Consider the following 19,414-nt stretch of genomic DNA (forward strand, 5'->3'; position numbering starts at 1 on the left):
GAATAGATACTATTACAAGGTTGCTGCAAGGATTTTCATAAACCATGCTTAACACGGTGCCAAGGGCATAGTAAGTGCTGAGCAAACAGTAGCTGTTATTATCATCATTTTAAGAATTATTGTTGAAAAAGTGAACAGTGAATGCACTTACGTGTCTAGCCAAGGCCGGTAACCTCGCGCTGGTCAGCGCGGCGCTGGGCGGGAGCGCTGGGCGGGGCCTCCGAAGCCCCGCCCCTCCACGCACGCGTCGGGTCGCCGTGGCAACGCACTGCTAGGTCGCAGCCAGAGTGACGCGTAGCCGCTCGCTCCACGGCGCTCTCGGCCACACTCGGCATTAACAAGGGGCTTTGACGAGGGTGGCTTCGGCAGTGATGACGGACGAGGACTCTCAGACTACTGCCAGCGAGGCGCAAGCCCAGGATGAGAGCGAGCTGCCTGTTACCCAGCTGTGTGGGCTGGTGGAAGAGCTCAGGTACCAGCCTGTCGGCTTCTGGGGGCGGTCCCTCCTCAGCGTGTGGGCCCGGAGCGTGGTCCAGCACCGAATGCTCCTAGCCCGCATTGAACATTGAGGAAACTGAGACCCCCAAAGTGGGGAAGGCGCTTACCTTTGCTCTTTATTCCCGTGTTTCCACTGCCATGGCGCTAACAAGCCACTGATGGAGCCAAAAAAAGAAGGTGGTGCGAAGCCCAGAGGGTAATTGGTGAAGCCAGAGCTTCAGCCTGGTGGGTCTGTCTGGTGCCACACTGTGTGCTTAGCCGCTCCTCTACTGTGCGGCGGCAGCTTGGACCAGGTGACCTCTAAGCCCCTTTCCAATGCTAAGATTCTATGTTAAAATTAATGTGGCAGCAGATAGAAAGGAGGCTATTGAGATGTTTTTAGTATGAAACAACTTATATCTGAACCTGAGTATAAGCATGGAGGTGGACAGCAAAGAAGGACTAGCTCAATATTCTGTATTTTTAGCAGTCTGTTTTAGTATCTACTATAGCAAGTAAATTGGATGTCAAGATTCCATGATGTAGTTGAGGTTAATTGTACAACTTACTGGTCTCACACAGAATATCCTGGCCTGGCAGCTGAATAGGTGTTACTTCAATATATTTATAAATAGTTTAGGTCAGAATTGAGGTCTTATTGCTAAAATAGCTACAATCTTTTGAGTGCTTATTATGTGCCAAGTATTTTGCATATATTACCTTATAGAATGGCCCATAACCCTAGAAAGTTGGTGAGGAAACAGACACAAAAGTTAAGTCACTTTCCTGCAGTCACACAACTAGTCAGTGGTAGTGCTAAGATTAAGACTCGGGTGTAACTCCCCAGCCTACATTGGGAACATGACATATGCTGAAAAAGAAAGATGCTTTGATATATTGGGCTTTTCTGTTGATCCTTTCCCACTAATCTTAAAATTCAGCCAAACAGAGTTTTCAGCTCAATAAACAGATATTCAGCTCAATAATGTATGCAAATATCAGAGCTGTTCTCTCTCATATATACATTTACATACATATGTGTGTATTATACACACTCATATTAGAGCATACATGTTTGTTACATAAATTAAAAGGGTCATAATCTTGGCATATACAGAATAAGCTAGGTTTATTATCTCTAGTTGTTTAAAAACCATCTATTCAAAGCTTTTCCACCATTTATAATAGACTTCTAGTGGATGCTTCATCCATTGCGTGCTGGAAATGAAAGAGGCAAGAAATATAAACTAAAGGAAAAACCTCTGAAGATTGTGGATGTGTGTAATTTCAAGAATTCAGTAGTAATTCAGAAGGAAACTCACAAATGGGTTAGAAGATACTTGAAGAAGAAACTTGTAGCAATTTAAAATATATAGGCATGTCTCACTTTATTGCATTTTGCTTTACTGCACTTTGCAGATATTGTGTTTTTTACAAAATGAAGGTTTGTGGCATCCCTGCATTGAGCAAGTCTATTGATGCCGCTTTTTCCAACAGCATTTGCTCACTTCGTGTCTCTGTCACATTTTGGTAATTCTTGCAATATTTCAAACTTTTCCATTATTATTATATTTGCTATGGTGATTTGTGATCAGTGATTTTTGATGTTACTATTGCAAAACGATTATGACTCACTGAAGGCTCAGATGATGGTTAGCATTTTTTTAGCAATAAAGTTCTCAAAGTAAGGTATATATATATTTTTAGACATAATGCTATTGCACACTTAGTAGACTACAGTATAATATAAACATAACTTTATATGCACTGGAAAGCCAAAAAATTTATATGACTCACTTTATTGCAATATGTGCTTTGTTGAGGTGGTCTGGAACTGAACCTGGAATATCCCTAAAGTATGCCTGTAATCCCAGTGCTCTGAATTTTGTGGCTCATTAGATGTATTTTAAAAATATATAGAGGGCTTCCCTGGTGGCGCAGTGGTTGAGAGTCCGCCTGCCGATGCAGGGGACACGGGTTCGTGCCCCTGTCCGGGAGGATCCCGCGTGCCGCGGAGCGGCTGGGCCCGTGAGCCATGGCCGCTGGGCCTGCGCGTCCGGAGCCTGTGCTCTGCGGCGGGAGAGGCCACAACGGTGAGAGGACCGCGTACCGGGAAAAAAAAAAAAAAAAAAATATATAGAATACTTAAATTGCATTTACTGTGTGCCAGACACTGACCCAAAGTCTTTGCATTTCTTATCACAACCCTCGATGATAGGTGCTGTTATTATTCCCATTTTACAGATGAGGAAAGTGAGGCACCAAGAGGTTAAATATCTTGCAAAAGGTCATACAAAGCTAGTAAGTGTTAAATACTAGTTATCTGGGGTTTAAACTCCTATTGGTGGAACTTACTTAGGCACCTTCTGTCTTGCAGCCACGGAAACTCTGCTCTCAAAACTGAGACAGAGATGTTTGAAAAATATTACAATAAATTGGAGCCCAGGGACCAGCGACCTTCACAATTATCAGAAATTAGAATGTCAGGAGCAGAAATTGCACAGGTACACAAGAGAGATCTAAGAATTCTTTTATTCTGTTTGTCCCTTTAGATGCAAGTGGTGTTTGTTGTCCATTTTTGGTGTTCCCTCTTGGCCAAGTGGCATATGACTTTCTCACTGTTCTACTTTTGATTCTTCCTTCCCCTTCAAGGTTTCTCTTTCAAATGAGTATGAAGGGAATCAGGTTCAACTCACAGTGGATTGACCCTCACAGAATATCTTAGTTAATTTGAAATAACTCCCTTCATTCTGGGGACCCAAACGTGTACAAGGCCTGGCCAGCCACATACAGGAGTGAAGATGGGCCTGGTGTGGGCACTGGAGAGTTCCTCCCTCATCTAAAAGGGCCAGCCAGACAACCTGGTATTGCCAGAGCCGCTGATTTTTCAAGAGAAGCTGGAAATCTGGATTATTTTGGTAGAAACCTCTGATTTTCAAATGTGGGTAATTAATTTCTTTTTAATTTAAAACTGTGTATAGGTCTATTTTTTTGAGGGCCAAACAATGTCATCTTCAGGTCCACACATTCCCTGGGCCACCTGCTTTTGCGCTTTGGCTTCAATGCCTAGGAAATCCAAAATTCTTGTCTTTTTGGTTTTTGCTGAACACCGTGGCCCCCGATGCAGTTTCTCTTCTGTGTTCAGTTTGGGCAGCACTGAGCTCCAGGTTTTCTCTGACACTGACTTGAGTGCTAGTCTATAGCAGGTTCATGGTTTTCCCACCCTCAAGACACTTTCCCTTATTTATTTTCAGTTCATTGTCAAGCATAGGCCTTTGAAGTATTTGGCACGGTGCCTTAGGTTGACTTGTGAAATGAACATCACCTCAGGCCTAATATCCAGAATCCTTTCACATTGAATTGGTTCTCTCTGGATGTCATTCAGAGCGATTTCTAGCAGGCCTGAGTGGTCGTTTCGATGCCCACCTTAGGCTGCTTTATTGCCAATTCCTATTTGACAATGGCTTTGTTTTTCTTGTGTTACAGTTACGAGGCAGGCGTAGATCCAAATCCCGCGTAAGTCTGGAACGTGTAACAGGCCTCAGCGTGGACCAAAAATTGAAGCTTGTGCAAAAAGAGCTGGACGACACAAAGAGTGAAATAAGGCACATAAGGGCAAATGCCGAGAGGGACCTGCAGCATCACGAGGTATACCTTCCTATAGGCTGTCCTCCCTGGGCTCCCCGTTTCCGCCTCAGCAAGAAGTACCTATAGTATGTTCATACAACTGTTGGTGCTTTGAGAGAAACACAAGTAGGGTAAGATAAATTGAGGACCTACCTTTAAGGAACTTACCACCTGCTTGAGGAGATATCAAATTTTAAACTCTTTAAGATGAAAAATTTCAAAATACACAAATGTAGAGAAGCTAGCACAGCGAACCCTTATGTATTCAACACCCACACGTAACAGTCATAAATGCATGGCCACTCTTGTTCCCTCCGTATCCCTACCAACTTCCCCCTCGTAATAGGCCACTGGGCTATTATGAAGTGAATCTTAAACATATATTTATCTGTAAATATTTCAATATATGTCTCTAAGATATGGATTCTTTTTAAAAAAAACCCATAACCATAATTACCATAAATGCCCTTAAAATTTATAATAATTTCTTAATAATAAAATGGGCTGGAGGTTTAAGTCAGTGAGTTGGGTGAAAAATCCCTTGTCACCCTCCATATGCAGCATCCATGACCATGGTTCATGTCTTGTTGGAGGCCACTGCAATCAGTTTTCCTCCAGAGAAGAAACATCGCTGTTAACTTCATTGCCCATGGGATGAAGTTGTTGGCTTACATTTGGTAGCCATGTTGTATGAAAAATAGATATTTCTGTTCTATTTCTAACTTTTTCCATTTCTAAATGGAGGCACGCACAGAATCACACTCATTTCCTTGAAAGAGATGGATCAGTGGACTCATGTCTCCATTGATAGAATCATCTGTACTGCATAAACCTATCCTTCTTTCCCTCTCTCCCTCTCTCCCTCCCTCCTGCCCTTTCCCCTCTCTTCTTCTTTCTCTTTCCAAACATGCATCGTTGAATTCTAACATGTTAAAGGAGGTCAGGATGTGGTAGCTTTGTCTTGCCATGCTAGACTGTGTGATTAAACATCACGATGTGGGCTAGAGTGGTCAAAGAAGACTGTGTTGAGGAGGTGGGGCTGGACATAGGACTTGGCATGGCCTTGAAGAATGGTGGCATTTGTTTAAGGAATAGGAAGACAAGGGCACCCTAGGTAAGGTGAATGACATGAACAAGGAAGTGGAGGTAGGAATGAACATGGCAAGTTAGGACCTTGAGGAGGCTGGTGTGATTAGAGAAGAGGGTGCTTTGGGGGCTATGGTAGGAAATCAGGTCGAGTAGGGCTGTGAGACCTTGAAAGCCAAGCAGAGGGGCTTCTCTCTGATGTCTTAGAAATCAGGACCCCAGTGAGGATAACTGAGCAGAAGAGCGATGCATAGGAAGTAGCATTTAATGTGGATGGATGTTCTGGCCTGTGAAGATGATGGGAAGGGAGGAGGCTGGGGCCAGACGCCAGCCGGAGAAGGAAGATGCTTTTGCTTCTTGGTGCCCAGTGAAAAAGCCTGAACAAAGATGATTTGCTCTGCAGCTACTCATTTCATTCTTTAAAATAATGTGTGTGTGTTTGTGTTTTCTTATTTAAAGACAATCTCTGTTGTAGCAAAATTTAAACATACAGGTAAGCTAAAAGAGGAACATTTGAAAACATCCACAGTCTTACCACCTAAGACTTGTATTTGGCTCTTGTATTTTCCTCCTAGAATTTATATTATTTTCTATGTGTGTATGAATTTCTTTATAAAAAGGTATCATATTATTTTATAAACCATACTTTTCACTTAATAATATCTTTCCATATCAATACATAGATTCATTTATAGCATCTTTTTTAAAATTACAGAGTGCTTCTTTGCCTCCCCACTAATCCATCTTTCCAGATATGACTGTGGTTAATGTTTTGGCATATAGCCTTCCAGATATTTTATATATATATGATATTATATTAACGTTATAATTTTTAATGGATAAATAATGTTTCAGATATGGAAATACATATTTCTGGAGATACTCAAGGCCCTGTTTTTTTTGTTTTTTGTTTTTTTAAATCTACCCTCATCACCTCTTTTTTTTTTTTTTTAATTTATTTATGTTTGGCTGCGTTGGGTCTTCGTTGCTGCTCGTGGGCTTTCTCTAGTTGCGGTGAGCGGGAGCTACTCTTCGTTGTGGTGCGCGGGCTTCTCATTGCGGTGGCTTCTCCTGTTGCGGAGCATGGGCTCTAGGTGTGCGGGCTTCAGTAGTTGTGGCACAAGGGCTCAGTAGTTGTTGCTCGCGGGCTCTAGAGCCCAGGCTCAGTAGTTGTGGCACATGGGCTCATTTGCTCCACGGCATGTGGGATCTTCCCGAGCCAGGGCTCGAACCCATGTCCCCTGCATTGTCAGGCAGATCCTTAACCACTGCACCAGCAGGGAAGTCCCAAGGCCCTGTTTTTGTTTGTTCTTCCCCTTTATATCGAGACTATAACTTTTTTGAGGCATGCTTTTAAATAATAATATTCGTATTGTCCAATTTGTATCTTAAGGATATATTTCTAAGACTAAGAAGAAACGTTATGCATTGGGACACAAATAGGTCACCCAATACGTGTAGGTTTCCTTAGACGGCTATATCCTTGAGAAATTTTGTAAACTGTTCTCTCTTTGTGCTGGCTCCCCCAGGCTATCGTTGAGGAAGCTGAAATTCGGTGGACCGAAGTTCAGAGAGAAGTGCATGAGTTTGAAAAAGATATTCTAAAGACCATATCCAAGAAGAAAGGGAGTATTTTGGCCACTCAGAAAGTGATGAAGTACATTGAGGACATGAACCGCCGGAGGGTGAGTGGGCAGGAGGTTAGAGCTTAGAAGGGGAAATAGATTCATAGAACGATGACACAGAAGTGGCCCACGTGAGGCAGCCCCACTCCATTTGGTCCACTGTAAACGCTGCCCACATATGCAGATTTTTTGTGTCCCTCACAGCATGTGTGTCTTAAAATGCAAGTTTATCAAGTCTAAAATCAGTCAGGCAGGATGAATATTCATAGTATCTCAGACCGTATGTAAGTCCCCTACATAGGAACCTTCAAGTTACGAACTGTCAAAGATGTGAACGTGCGTTATAAACCTACAGTACAGTACTATACAGCTGATTGTGTTGGTTGGGTACCTAGGCTAACTTTGTTGGACATACAAGCAGATTGGACTTACGACCACGCTCTCGGAATGGAACTCGTTCGTATGTAGGCGACTTACTGTATTTTGCTGTTTGTTTCAAGATCTGATGTTATCTTGAGAAAGGTGTGAGTCTATCTAGTCAGGTGACTACATGGCATGCGACAAGTAAATCTTAATTTCTTTGAGTTCCATTATTGTAAGAATGAGACATAAAATGCTCCTTCTTTTCCAAAGGTTTTGTAGCATATCAAACTTTGGATCCTGGAGATAGGTAGAGTCACTAACTGTAACATGCTATATGTAATAAAAATTATGTAAATTACCAAGAGAATAATAAACCAAAGAATCATAAATCATTTTGTCAGTAAAGGCCCCTATACCTAAAGATATACCCAAGTTATCTTGAATTTAAAATCAATAGAAAATTTGTATGGAGCAGACCCAGTTTCCTCTGCTTTTTGGTCATGAGTAAAATACCATAGCAACACCAGCTTGAGTAGCCATAAAAGACTTAAAAAAAGGTGACTGAATGTTAGGGCTCAAGGATTAGTTTTGCAGCCCCAGACCTGCCAACTTTTCAAGCCAACAGGGAAGAAGAAGAGCAATGGATTAAAATTTGCTTTTATTTTTCAGGATAATATGAAGGATAAATTATGTTTGAAAAATGCCTCTCTCAAAGTCCAGAGGAAAAAGATGCTTTTACAATTGAGGCAGGTATGTGGCTTTGTCTTTCTTTTTTTTAAGGTTACTGTGGTGGGTAGAACAACGTCTTCCCAAAGATGTCCACGTCCTAATTCCTGGAGTCTGTGAGTATGTTACCTTACGTGGCATAAAGATGGTGCAGGTGTGATTAAGTCAAGGATCTTGAGATGGGGAGTTTATTGTAGATTATCTGAGTGGGTCCAATGTAATCACAAGGGTCCTGATGAGAGGGAGGCAGGAGAATGAGAGTCAGAGAAGATTTGGTAATGGAAGCAGAGGTCAGAGTGATGCACTTTTAAGACAGAGGAAGGGATTGTGAACAAAGGATGCAGGCTACCTGCAGAAGCTGGAAAGGGCAAGGAAACAGATTCTCCTCTTGAGCCTCCAGAAGAAATGCAGCCCTGCCAACACCTTGATTTTAGTCCAAAGAACCATTTCAGACTTCTGACCTCATGAGCTATAAGATAATACATTTATGTTGTTTTAAACCCTTGAATTTGTGGTCATTTGTTACAGCAGCAACAGGAAACTAATACAGTTTCTGTGCTGGCAAATCTGTAGATGGAGTTGGCTTGAATTTAAAAGACCCTCATGACATACTTATTGACCCTTTTGGGGAATGTGGCCGGGTGGCACAGTTAGTAGTATGCCTTGGTAAGTCTTTGAACAGCTGACCTTAAAGACTCCTGATTAAAGGCGGTAAGGCAGACATGGCACAGGGCCTCTAGAAAGTGGTTACATAGCTCCATCCTCTTTTAGCTCAATATTTTTGTTATTAATTCATTATATGGGTGCTGATGGCATGTGCATCAGAGGTGGCCACTGTCAGTGACACAGAGTTGGGCAGGAGAATTAAGATGTCTGGGAGTTACTGCTTGATTGACTTGGGATCCCAAAGGCTCAACAGGCTGGGACAACTTTAACACACGAGGTGACTAAGGACAAACGTAAGGTCCTCCACTTTGATCCTCCCAAATATCTGCACAGGTGCTGGGTGGCTTAGTCATGGAGAAGCTGATAAAGTCCGCTCAGCTGGGGGCGGTGTGCAGCCTAGGCTGCACTCCACAGTGCCCTCCAGAAAAGAGTGGTCTCACTGCACTCTGTTCTGAGTAGCCCACCTGGAGCACTGTGTCTCAGGGAGAGTGCCACACGTGAAAGAATCTGTAAACTAGAGTCCACGTAGGAGAGGGAATGGAGAGCAAGGGGAGAGAAAACACGTCAAAGGACCTGCAACTGATGGGGCCAAGGAGGAGGAGCCCACAAGAGCCATGGCTGCTGTCTCTGAGTGCTCTGGCCGCTGCGGGGGAAGAGAACATACTGCTTGGGAGGGCCCCCAGGGTGGAGCTGGGTTGGGGTGAAAGTGTCAGCCAAGGAGAGTTGAGTTCAGCGTAAGAAAGAACGTGGCCCCAGCTGAGCTGCCTCCTGATACTGAGTTCCTAGTTCTCTGGACTTCATGCAAGCTCAGGCATCCTGAAGCATGAGAGGGGAAGCAGATGGATGACCTTTAACCTGAAAGCCATTGCTACACAGAGATGACACTGATGTGGTCCTGCCCTCGCAGGCTCGCAGGCTAGCAGGGAGTGGTGATGGTGAGAAAAGGCATGGATGCATAACTGCCATACAGGGGAAGCAGTGGCAGGGACCAGGAGCCGCAGCCTCAGGAGGCTGCGTGGAGGGAGGGGTTGTCCTCTGGTGTGGAAGATGGGCTGCGAGCATTTGAGCTAGAGGGTGGGTCAGTTGGGGCTTAAGGAAATTGTTCTGTTGTTTCGGGGGAAAGGGAAGAAGATGCCTTCTAGGAGGTAGTACAGCATGAGTAGCACATGAGGATGGGGAACAGACCTGAGTTTGGCTCTTGTGTACCACAAATGTAAGATGGCACAGACCTGGTGGGGCAGGTAAGGTGGAACCAGGGCTGGGGAGTGAACCCAGTGCACTGATACACCCCCCATGCAGAAATGTCATGGGATCAAAGGAAGGACGTTTATGGGCTGCTTGTCCTGGGTTTTCCAGGTTAAAAACAACTTTTAAATGGCCTTTCTTCCTACACAGCCCTGTTTAGGCACCACTTCCTGGGGAAAGCCTCCCTGACCCAGCCTTCCATTCTCTTCTGGGCTGGCTGAGGGGCTTCTGTTTGCCCTCTGCCCCTGTGTGTCCCACTACACCACGCTATGACCTGTCTGTGAACTGTCATTGAGTATGGGAGTATCATATTTACTCAGATCTCTATCCCTGGACCTAACACCATGCCTGGCACCAAGCAGATCCCCAATCCAAGTTTGTTGAATGACTGAATGATGACTGACTTCCAAAAGCTCACTAGGAATTGCAAGGTGTGAGCCATACATTCAGAAGTCACAACCTCACATCGTTTCCTCTCTCTGAGCTGTAGAAGGAAGAGGTGGGAGAGGCCCTCCACGATGTTGACTTTCAGCAGCTGAAGATCGAGAATGCTCAGTTTTTAAAGACAATTGAAGCAAGGAATCAAGAACTGATCCAGCTGAAGCTGGTATCCAGAAACACCCTGCGGATCCTTAACGCGTACAAAGTAAGGTCCGCGCTGGTCCTCGGGGCTTCCTGTGCCTACCTTTCCAGCCACAGAGAGGTACTAGGGCACCACTGTGGTTTCACTGAGAGCCTAGGCGTCCTTCATTCCCCTGTTGCTCTCTGATTTCTCCCGACGAAGCCATGTCTCCTAAAATACTCCGGATGTCCCCACAATCCTGGCTGCGCATTAGAACCATCCAAGGAGCCTTTTGTTTATTTAAAGGTTAGACAGACTCTCTAGTCCAACCCTGACCAATTGAATTAGGGGGTGAGGGCCATGCATCTTTTTTTTTTTCCTTAACTCCCAGATGATTTTTATGCACAGTGAGTTTTGATAACCACCCATATTTAGGGCCCTGTTTAATTTAGTGTGTGAAAGCACTTCCTTGCTTAAAACCCTGCAAAGGAAATCATCTTAGCTATAAAGCAGAAATCTACTAAATAATTCCTCATCCACACAGAACCCTTTTTGTAGAGAAAGAGGCACTATTGATAATTAAGCAGAAACTGTGGGTATGAGCATGGCCTGTCCTCGGCAGACCAGGCTGCCTGGGGACCGTGCTGGCAGCTGTCTGATGCAATAGCTAACTGTGGGCCCGTGTATCCTGCCCACTGGTCTGGGAGCTAAGGATGGTTTTTACAGAAGAACATTTGCAACTGATTTGATAGAGGACACTCCCTTTGAAACCCAATTAAGCAAAATTGATTTCTCCCTGAGAAATTTCATTCTCCTCAATAGTAGACCTGCATTCCAAAATATTATACTTGATTATTTTATTTTGAATTTTATCAATAAAACATTTGTGGAAATTTGTTTTCTCTCTTGTTAGTGTAGGTAATTACACAACATGCTCAATTTTGCCCCTTGGCCTGCAAAGCCTAAAATATTTACTATCTGGCCTTTTACAGAGCAAGGTTGCTGACCCCTGGCCTAGTGTCTAGGTGGCAAGAGCGGCCACGGGCTTAGGTAGCTCATAGGTAAGCTTCATTTGGCCCACACAGTGTCATTTAAAAATGTGAATTCGAATGTGTTTAGACTAGGTTTATGTTTGTCCAGCATTTTCCTTTTACAAATGAAAAACCGAAGGCCGAAAGAGGCAGAGTAGTTGCTGGATTCAAGCAACATGTTTGTGACAGAGCTTGGACTCCTAGTCCAGTGCGTGTCCCACCTCACCCAACTGCCTTCCCCTGGCATAACGTGTGTACACAAGGCCGTGCTCACATTCTGAAATTCATGTGTCCAACTGGAGAGCCTCGAGGTACGTGGTATGTACCTCGAGGTACATTGGACCTTGATCTTATTCTGAGAAATCAACTGAGTGGCACAGGGCCAGTCTGGTCTTGTGGGGGAAAGCTAGGGCTTTGGAGTGGAGCTACTGGTTTATAAAATGCAACAGCTAGGTCCAGGGCTCGCGCTGCTTAGGACATCTAAATGCACAGTGCCTGTTGATTGTGACACCCAAGCAGCGGCAACACAGGCCACGGTGGGCAGAATGGGAGCCATTCCGGTCAGAATCCCAGGGGCCAGCATGCCTGTAGGCCTGTTTAGAATAATAGCAAGCAGATGGTGGAGCTGGGACGAGATGCCTGCTGGAGTCCTAAGGTGACACAGCGAGGGGCTGAGAGAGAAGCAGGCTCACTTTTCCGTGTCTCAGTTCTCAGGCCTCCTGGGGGAAACGGGGCCCAACAACTGTGGGTTGTAGAGTCCGGCCTCACCTGGGTTTGAATGGGGACTCTACTGGGGACTATGGGCCGATGCGTCGCCTCTCAGAAGCAAGTTTTTGTGACTTACCACCAGGACAGACCTCTGGCTGGTCTGTGATGTGTCCCTGGCGCTGAGGACAGGGCCTGGCCAAAGCAGGTGCTCAGCATGTATTGTCAAAAACTGCTAAAAATTCAGGTGTATGTTTAGGGGATGGAAGGGTGGCAGGAGGGATCACTTTCATATAAATGTCAAACGCCCAAGTATAAGACCTCATTAAAAATATATAGAATAATTTTCCTCTATTGCCAAATGTACTGAGTACTTACGGTATGCCAGGCACACGGCTAAGTGCTGAGGGTACAGCTGTGAAGGAGACAGACATGGTCTCTTCTCTTCTATGAGTTTTATGAGTGGGTCTCAGTCAACCCTTTTTCTCTGCTATGCCTTCAAGCCCTGCCTGATGGAGGCTGATAGAATATAAGCACGTGACTACAGCCTTGAGGTGTCGCTCTTAACTGACTGTAAACTAGTGATCCGTGTATAAACTAGTGATGCCTTGTGTTAGATAGAATTCCAAGATGTCCCCCAAGACTCCCCGCCCCCTGGTGTATTCACCCTGCGCAATGCCCAGGGCTCTGGATACGACGGATTCTGTTATTAGGTTACATTGTGCTCTATGATTAGGTTAGATTAGAGGGCACCCTTGACCTTGAGATGAGGATATTATCCCAGTGGGTCTGACCTAATCACATGAGCCCTTTGAAAGTAGAGAGTTTTCTCTGGATGAGGAAGGCAGAGATTTGAAGCATGAAGGGGATTCTCTGGATGAAAACTTCTCCATTGCCGGCTCGAAGATAGAGGGACCACATGGAAGGGGTCTGAGGGCGGCCTCCAGGAGCCGAGGGCCACCTCCTGCTGACAGCCAGAAAGAAAATGGAGAGCTCGGTCTTACAACTTCAAGGAAATGCTTCCCACCAACAACCTGTGAGCTTGGCAAGGACCCCAGGTCCAGATAAGACCCAGCCCTGGCCCGCACGGTGGGTCGCTCCCTGGGCAGAGAATCCAGCCACACTGTGCTTGGACTTCTGATCTATAGAAACTGTGAGATAATAAATGTGTGTTACCTTAAGCCACAAAATTTGTGATAATTCGTTCCACAGCAACAGAAAGCTAACATGCCTTTTCAGAAGTAGCTGCCTCAATGACCATCATCCGGCTCAGGATCCCAAATTACTCCATTACACCTCCTTGAAGGCCCCGCCCCAGCAGAGCCAGGGGCTGCCTCGAGCTTCCGTTCTTTCCTGCCCTGTGTCTCTAACTGTCTCTCTAAGTTGTTGGGTGAATGACTGTTTTCCCTCTGCTCTCCTTTTCTCCCACCTGACTGGCTGGTGTGCAATGAAGACCTGTCCTGCCTTCCCTTCCCCACAGCTGACCCCCTCTGCCTGGCCTCTTATCCACTTTTGCTTTCCTCAGAAGAGCAACTTCATGCGAGATGTGGAACAGGAAATGAGCCTTAAAGAAGGGATTGGAGAGGAGAGGAATGGGGAGGGAGGTGGCCCCAGGTGCTCTAAGTTCCCCCAGGCAGGTGGCTCCAGGCTTTTCTGCCAGGTCTAAGATTTGATACCTTCAGGCATTGCCCCAGTACCCTCCTTTCCCCGGCTCCTTTTGGACCCTCCTCTCCCAAGGCTCTTTCCTTAGCTTGAAACGTTCTTCCCACCCCTCTTACCTAGACATACTTGACTTCACCTCTCTTTTTCCAGCATCCCTTCCCACAGGGAAACCTTCGGGACCAGTGCCCATGCACTCTTGGTGCTTGGCACAGTTGCAGTTTGGCATTTCTTCTTGTACCTCCGTCAGGGCTGTGAGCCGGCCTCTTGGTGGCCGGGCCTAGGTTGTTTTGCCGACCCGTGCCTGGGTAGGTTCTCAGGGTTTGTTGGCCAGCCCCCTGGAGTCACTGGCTTCTGTCCCTCGGCCCCCTCCTCCTCAGCCAAGCAGAGCACATCCCAACTCCCCCAGGTTGACTCTTCACCATTAGTAGATGGAGGTCCAAAGGGGGCAAACCTAAGAAGCAGGGGCCAGGGAGGAGCTGGTGAGGGGTGGCAGCAAAAGATGCAACAGGAAGCTGTGGAGCAGCTCCTGCAGAAACTCTCCAGCACCAGCATGCCCAGTCCTCATAGGCTTTGGAGACAGTGGTGGAGTCCATAGGCTGTGAAGTCACGCTGCCTGGGATCAAACCTGGCTCCCCCTCGTCTCTGTGACCCTGGGGAAGTTGTTTCACCTCCCTAAAAGTCAGCTCCCTCACCTGTACAGTGGGCTCGCAGTAGCATCCACCTCTTCATTCAAGTGAGGTAGTGATGGCGGCCGTCTGCCGTGGGTTCTCCATGTGTTAGGCACTGTGCTCAACACTTTACCAGGTTTGTCTCCCTTAAGCCTTTCTACAACCGTACAAGGCAACTAGCCCTAGTTAAGAGAGGTTCTCTTAGTAAGTGGTGGGGTGGGATTTGGGCCCAGATGTATCTGGCTACCTTGCAGGTGAGGACAAGCCTCCCGAGGTCCTCTCCTCCCCTGCCACATAGACACCAGGATTCTGAAAATCTGGGCAGCCATGAGAAGGGCAGGCCCAAGTTCCTGGTTGGTCCTTCTAGTCTCCTGCTTAATAAAGAGCTGTTTGTCTGTCTATCCTTCCTATAGTTCTAAGCAATCATCTTTGCTCAAGACTTGCTGTGTTGTTATATTTCAGAGCAAGCTACACCGAGCCATGGAAATGTCCGTCGATCTGGACAAAGAGTTCTTGTTGAGAAAAGAGTTACTCGAAAAAGTTGAAAAAGAAACCCTGCAAGTAGAGGAGGTAGGAGAGGGTAAAACATACTGTTTCTGGTGTTTTTCTCCTTCTGTCTGCAAGGGCTCGGGTCAGCGTTCACCACGATCTAGGCCACCTTGGTTTTGTAGAAAAGCCTAGATAATAAAAACCAAAATAGCTCTGGGCCATCAAATGAGAAAGTGGCCCCTGGAGGCTCCAGTCCATGGTGTTGCATTTTACTGCCGGGTTAGAATCTAGTGTCAGAAATCATGAAATCATCTAGAAACTACAGAGTCCAGATGACTCTCAAGAATTCCTTAAGTGACCCATAAGGTACCACATTCAAAGTGTAGTGTATTCAATCTGGCAAAAAAAATGTATGATGCATGTAATAATGTAACTGATATGAGAAAAAGAACACATGGCAAAATATAACTTTCTGTGTAAAGGAGAGAAAGCTCTTTAAACATGGAGCTCTCACTCGGTACAGCAGATGCTCAGATGGCAGACCTGTGACCTCTGTCCCAGGCCCACTCCAGGGCCTGTGGTCACCATGTGAAAATGTGTGGTGTCATCTGAGCTCCCGATATCTGCATTGGGATTGAGTGCTCTCATTATTTTGTTGAACACATAGAGTTGAATTTCCACCAGTTACACGCACCTAGGATATGACTTAAAGGAGACTTTGGGGGCAAGGTGACGGAAAATGAACCCTGGACTTGTATTCAGAAGGCCTGGTATCAGGTTTGTGTTGCCAGTCTCTAGCCTTGAGCAAGCCTTTGAATTAGACAGAACTGTTTCCACGTCTGTGAAAAAGACGTCACAGCCCTTGTGGCAGTAATCAGATAGGACGATGCTTTGTCAACCTCTTAAAGCCATTATTTCAGTTATTACTATCATTGCCTTGAATGAGCCTGAAGTGTCCCCAGCAGCATGTGTGGCCCCAAACCTGCCTACAATGGCCAAAAAGCTGCAGGATTACTACATCTGACTCAGTTTTGCCATGGCATCCGCATCATATCTTTGAAGGAGAACCAGTACCCTTTGCAAAAAAGTCGGTCTCGCTGCAGAGTGGCTGGTAACAAAGGTGAAGCAAAAGTCTGTGTGCTCTCTCCATGCAGAATTCCTGTGGTATTTCTTTGTTTGGGATGATATTTATTAGATTACAAGTAAAACATGAAATCAATTTTTAAAAGCCCAGCATTCACTACTTAGTATATTTTCATTTTCTTAACTTTTTAAAAAACAGCTCTATTGGGATATAATTCATATATGAAATAATTTACCAATTTAAAGTGTACATTTGAGTGGTTTATAGTATATTCAGAGTTGTGTAACAATCAGCATAATTATTTTAGAACATTTTCGTCACCTCAGAAAGAAACCCCGGACCAATTAGAAATCCTCCATTTCACCTCACCTCATTCCCACCCTCCAGCCATAGGTGACTACTAATCAGCTTTCTGTCTCTGTGAATTTGCTATTTGTCAACCTTTCATATAAAAGGAATCATACAGTGTGACCCTTTAACTTTAATAATATTTTCAAGATTCATGTTATAGCATGTATCAATACTTGTTTCTTTTTATGGCTGAATAATGTTTCCTTGCATGTACCACATTTTGTTTAATCCATTCATCAGTTTGATCGATAGTTGTGTTGTTTTTGTTTTTTGGCTATTTTGAATAATGCTGCTGTGAACATTCATGTACAAGTTTTTGTGTGATTATATGTTTTCTTTTCTCTTGGACATATAGCTAACAGTGGAACTGTGGGTTATATATATGGTACCTCTAGGTTTAACATTTACAGAACTGCCAAACTCTTTTGCAAAGTGGCCACACCATTTTACATTCCCATCAAAAATGTACATGTGTCACAAAGTTATTTATTTTATTTAATCCTTATAATAAACTTGAGGCAAGTAACATTTTTATCCCCATTTCATTGTATATATAACTTCAGACACAGAAATCTTAAGTTTACTTGGTCCAAGTCTCACCTCTATTACGTGCAGATCAGCAATTCAAACCCAGGCTCAGACTCTTAGATCTTAATCACTTGATTTATTCACAGCCATGAATCTGCTATCCTGTAGTCATACATGAATCCCTTCAACAATACTTATGTGCCAAGAATTGCTATGAATAAAATGATTAAGATTAAAAAAATGTATGCATGTGACATTCACAGAAAGATAGACAAGATGAAAAGGCAGAAGGTTACATACCAGATGAAGGAACAAGATAGAACCCCAGAAAAACAACTAAATGAAATGGAGATAGGCAATCTTCCAGAAAAAGAACTCAGAATAATGATAGTGAAGATGATCCAGGACCTTGGAAAAAGAACAGAGGCAAAGAAAGAGAAGATGCAAGAAATGTTTAACAAAGATCTAGAAGAATTAAAGAACAAACAAACAGAGATGAACAATACAATAACTGAAATGAAAAATACACTAGAAGGAATCAGTAGCAGAATAACTGAGGCAGAAGAATGGATAAGTGACCTGGAAGACAGAGTGGTGGAATTCACTGCTGCAGAACAGAATAAAGAAAAAAGAATGAAAAGAAATGAAGACAGCCTAAGAGACCTCTGGGACAACATTAAACGCAACAACATTCGCATTATAGGGGTCCCAGAAGGAGAAGAGAGAGAGAAAGGACCCAAGAAAATATTTGAAGAGATTATAGTTGAAAACTTCCCTAACATCAGAAAGGAAATAGCCACCCAAGTCCAGGAAGAAGAGAGTCCCATACAGGATAAACCCAAGGAGAAACATGCCGAGACAAATAGAAATCAAATTGGCAAAAATTAAAGACAAAGAAAAATTATTGAAAGCAGTAAGGGAAAAATGACAAATAACATACAAGGGACCTCCCATAAGGTTAACAGCTGATTTCTCAGCAGAAACTCTACAAGCCAGAAGGGAGTGGCATGATATACTTAAAGAGAGGAAAGGGAAGAACGTACAAACCAGATTACTCTACCTGGCAAGGATCTCATTCAGATTCGATGGAGAAATCAAAAGCTTTACAGACAAGCAAAAGCTAAGAGAATTCATCCCCACCAAACCAGCTCTACAACAAATACTAAAGGAACTTCTCTAAGTGGGAAACACAAGAGAAGAAAAGGACCTACAAAAACAAACCCAAAACAATTAAGACAACGGTCATAGGAACATACATATTGATAATTACCCTAAATGTGAATGGATTAAATGCTCCAACCAAAAGACACAGGCTTGCTGAATGGATACAAAAACAAGACCTATATATATGCTGTCTACAAGAGACCCACTTCAGACCTAGGGACACATACAGACTGAAAGTGAGGGGATGGAAAAAGATATTCTATGCAAATGAAATCAAAAGAAAGCTGGAGTAGCAATACTCATATCAGATAAAATAGACTTTAAAATAAAGAATGTTACAAGAGAAAAGGAAAGACACTACATAATGATCAAGGGATCAATCCAAGAAGAAGATATAACAATTATAAATATATATGAACCCAACATAGGAGAACCTCAATACATAAGGCAACTGCAAACAGCTCTAAAAGAGGAAATCGACAGTAACACAATAATAGTGGGGGACTTTAACACCTCACTTACACCAATGGACAGATCATCCAAACAGAAAATTAATAAGAAAACAGAAGCTTTAAATGACACAATAGACCAGATAGATTTAATTGGTATTTATAGGACATTCCATCCAAAACCAGATAGATTACACTTTCTTATCAAGTGTGCACGGAACTTTCTCCAGGATAGATCACATCTTGGGTCACAAATCAAGCCTCAGTAAATTTAAGAAAATTGAAATCATATCAAGCATCTTTTCTGACCAAAACGCTCTGAGATTAGAAATCAATTACAGGGAAAAAAACTTAAAAAACACAAACGCATGGAGGCTAAACAATACATTACTAAATAACCAAGATATCACAAAGAAATCAAAGAGGAAATCAAAAAATACCTAGACACAAATGACAATGAAACATGATGATCCAAAACCTATGGGATGCAGCAAAAGCAGTTCTAAGAGGGAAGTTTATAGCTATACGAGCCTACCTCAAGAAACAAAAAAAATCTCAAATAAACAATCTAACTTTACACCTAAAGGAACTAGAGAAAGAAGAACAAACAAAACCCAAAGTTAGCAGAAGGAAAGAAATCATAAAGATCAGAGCAGAAATAAATGAAATAGAAACAAAGAAAACAATAGCAAAGATCAATAAAACTAAAAGCTGGTTCTTTGAGAAGATAAACAAAATTGATAAACCATTAGCCAGACTCATCAAGAAAAAGAGGGAGAGGACTCAAATCAATAAAATTAGTAATGAAAAAGGAGAAGTTACAACAGACACTGCAGAAATACAAAGCATCCTAAGAGACTACTACAAGCAACTCTGTGCCAATAAAATGGACAACCTGGAAGAAAT

General features: G+C 43.7%; 1 protein-coding gene across 3 annotated transcripts in view; it reads left to right on the forward strand.

Moving 5' to 3' along the window:
• Window positions 1–287: 287 nt before the first annotated feature.
• CCDC113 (coiled-coil domain containing 113) overlaps window positions 288–19,414 on the forward strand; it is a 35,140-nt gene continuing 16,013 nt past the window's right edge. Inside the window, exons 1-8 of one of the 3 annotated variants that reach the window (XM_060131661.1) lie at window positions 333–472; window positions 2,722–2,778; window positions 2,855–2,981; window positions 3,964–4,125; window positions 6,720–6,875; window positions 7,848–7,928; window positions 10,306–10,461; window positions 14,906–15,013. In XM_060131661.1, the coding sequence (XP_059987644.1) occupies window positions 2,889–2,981; window positions 3,964–4,125; window positions 6,720–6,875; window positions 7,848–7,928; window positions 10,306–10,461; window positions 14,906–15,013 (756 nt within the window). In that variant the 5' untranslated portion in view covers window positions 333–472; window positions 2,722–2,778; window positions 2,855–2,888. Of the gene's footprint in view, window positions 473–2,695; window positions 2,779–2,854; window positions 2,982–3,963; window positions 4,126–6,719; window positions 6,876–7,847; window positions 7,929–10,305; window positions 10,462–14,905; window positions 15,014–19,414 lie in introns of all 3 variants that reach the window. The other 2 variants (XM_060131660.1, XM_060131658.1) reach the window with 2 other exon arrangements.

This window comes from Lagenorhynchus albirostris, chromosome 19, assembly GCF_949774975.1.
Source record: "Lagenorhynchus albirostris chromosome 19, mLagAlb1.1, whole genome shotgun sequence".
NCBI classification, from domain to species: domain Eukaryota; kingdom Metazoa; phylum Chordata; class Mammalia; order Artiodactyla; family Delphinidae; genus Lagenorhynchus; species Lagenorhynchus albirostris.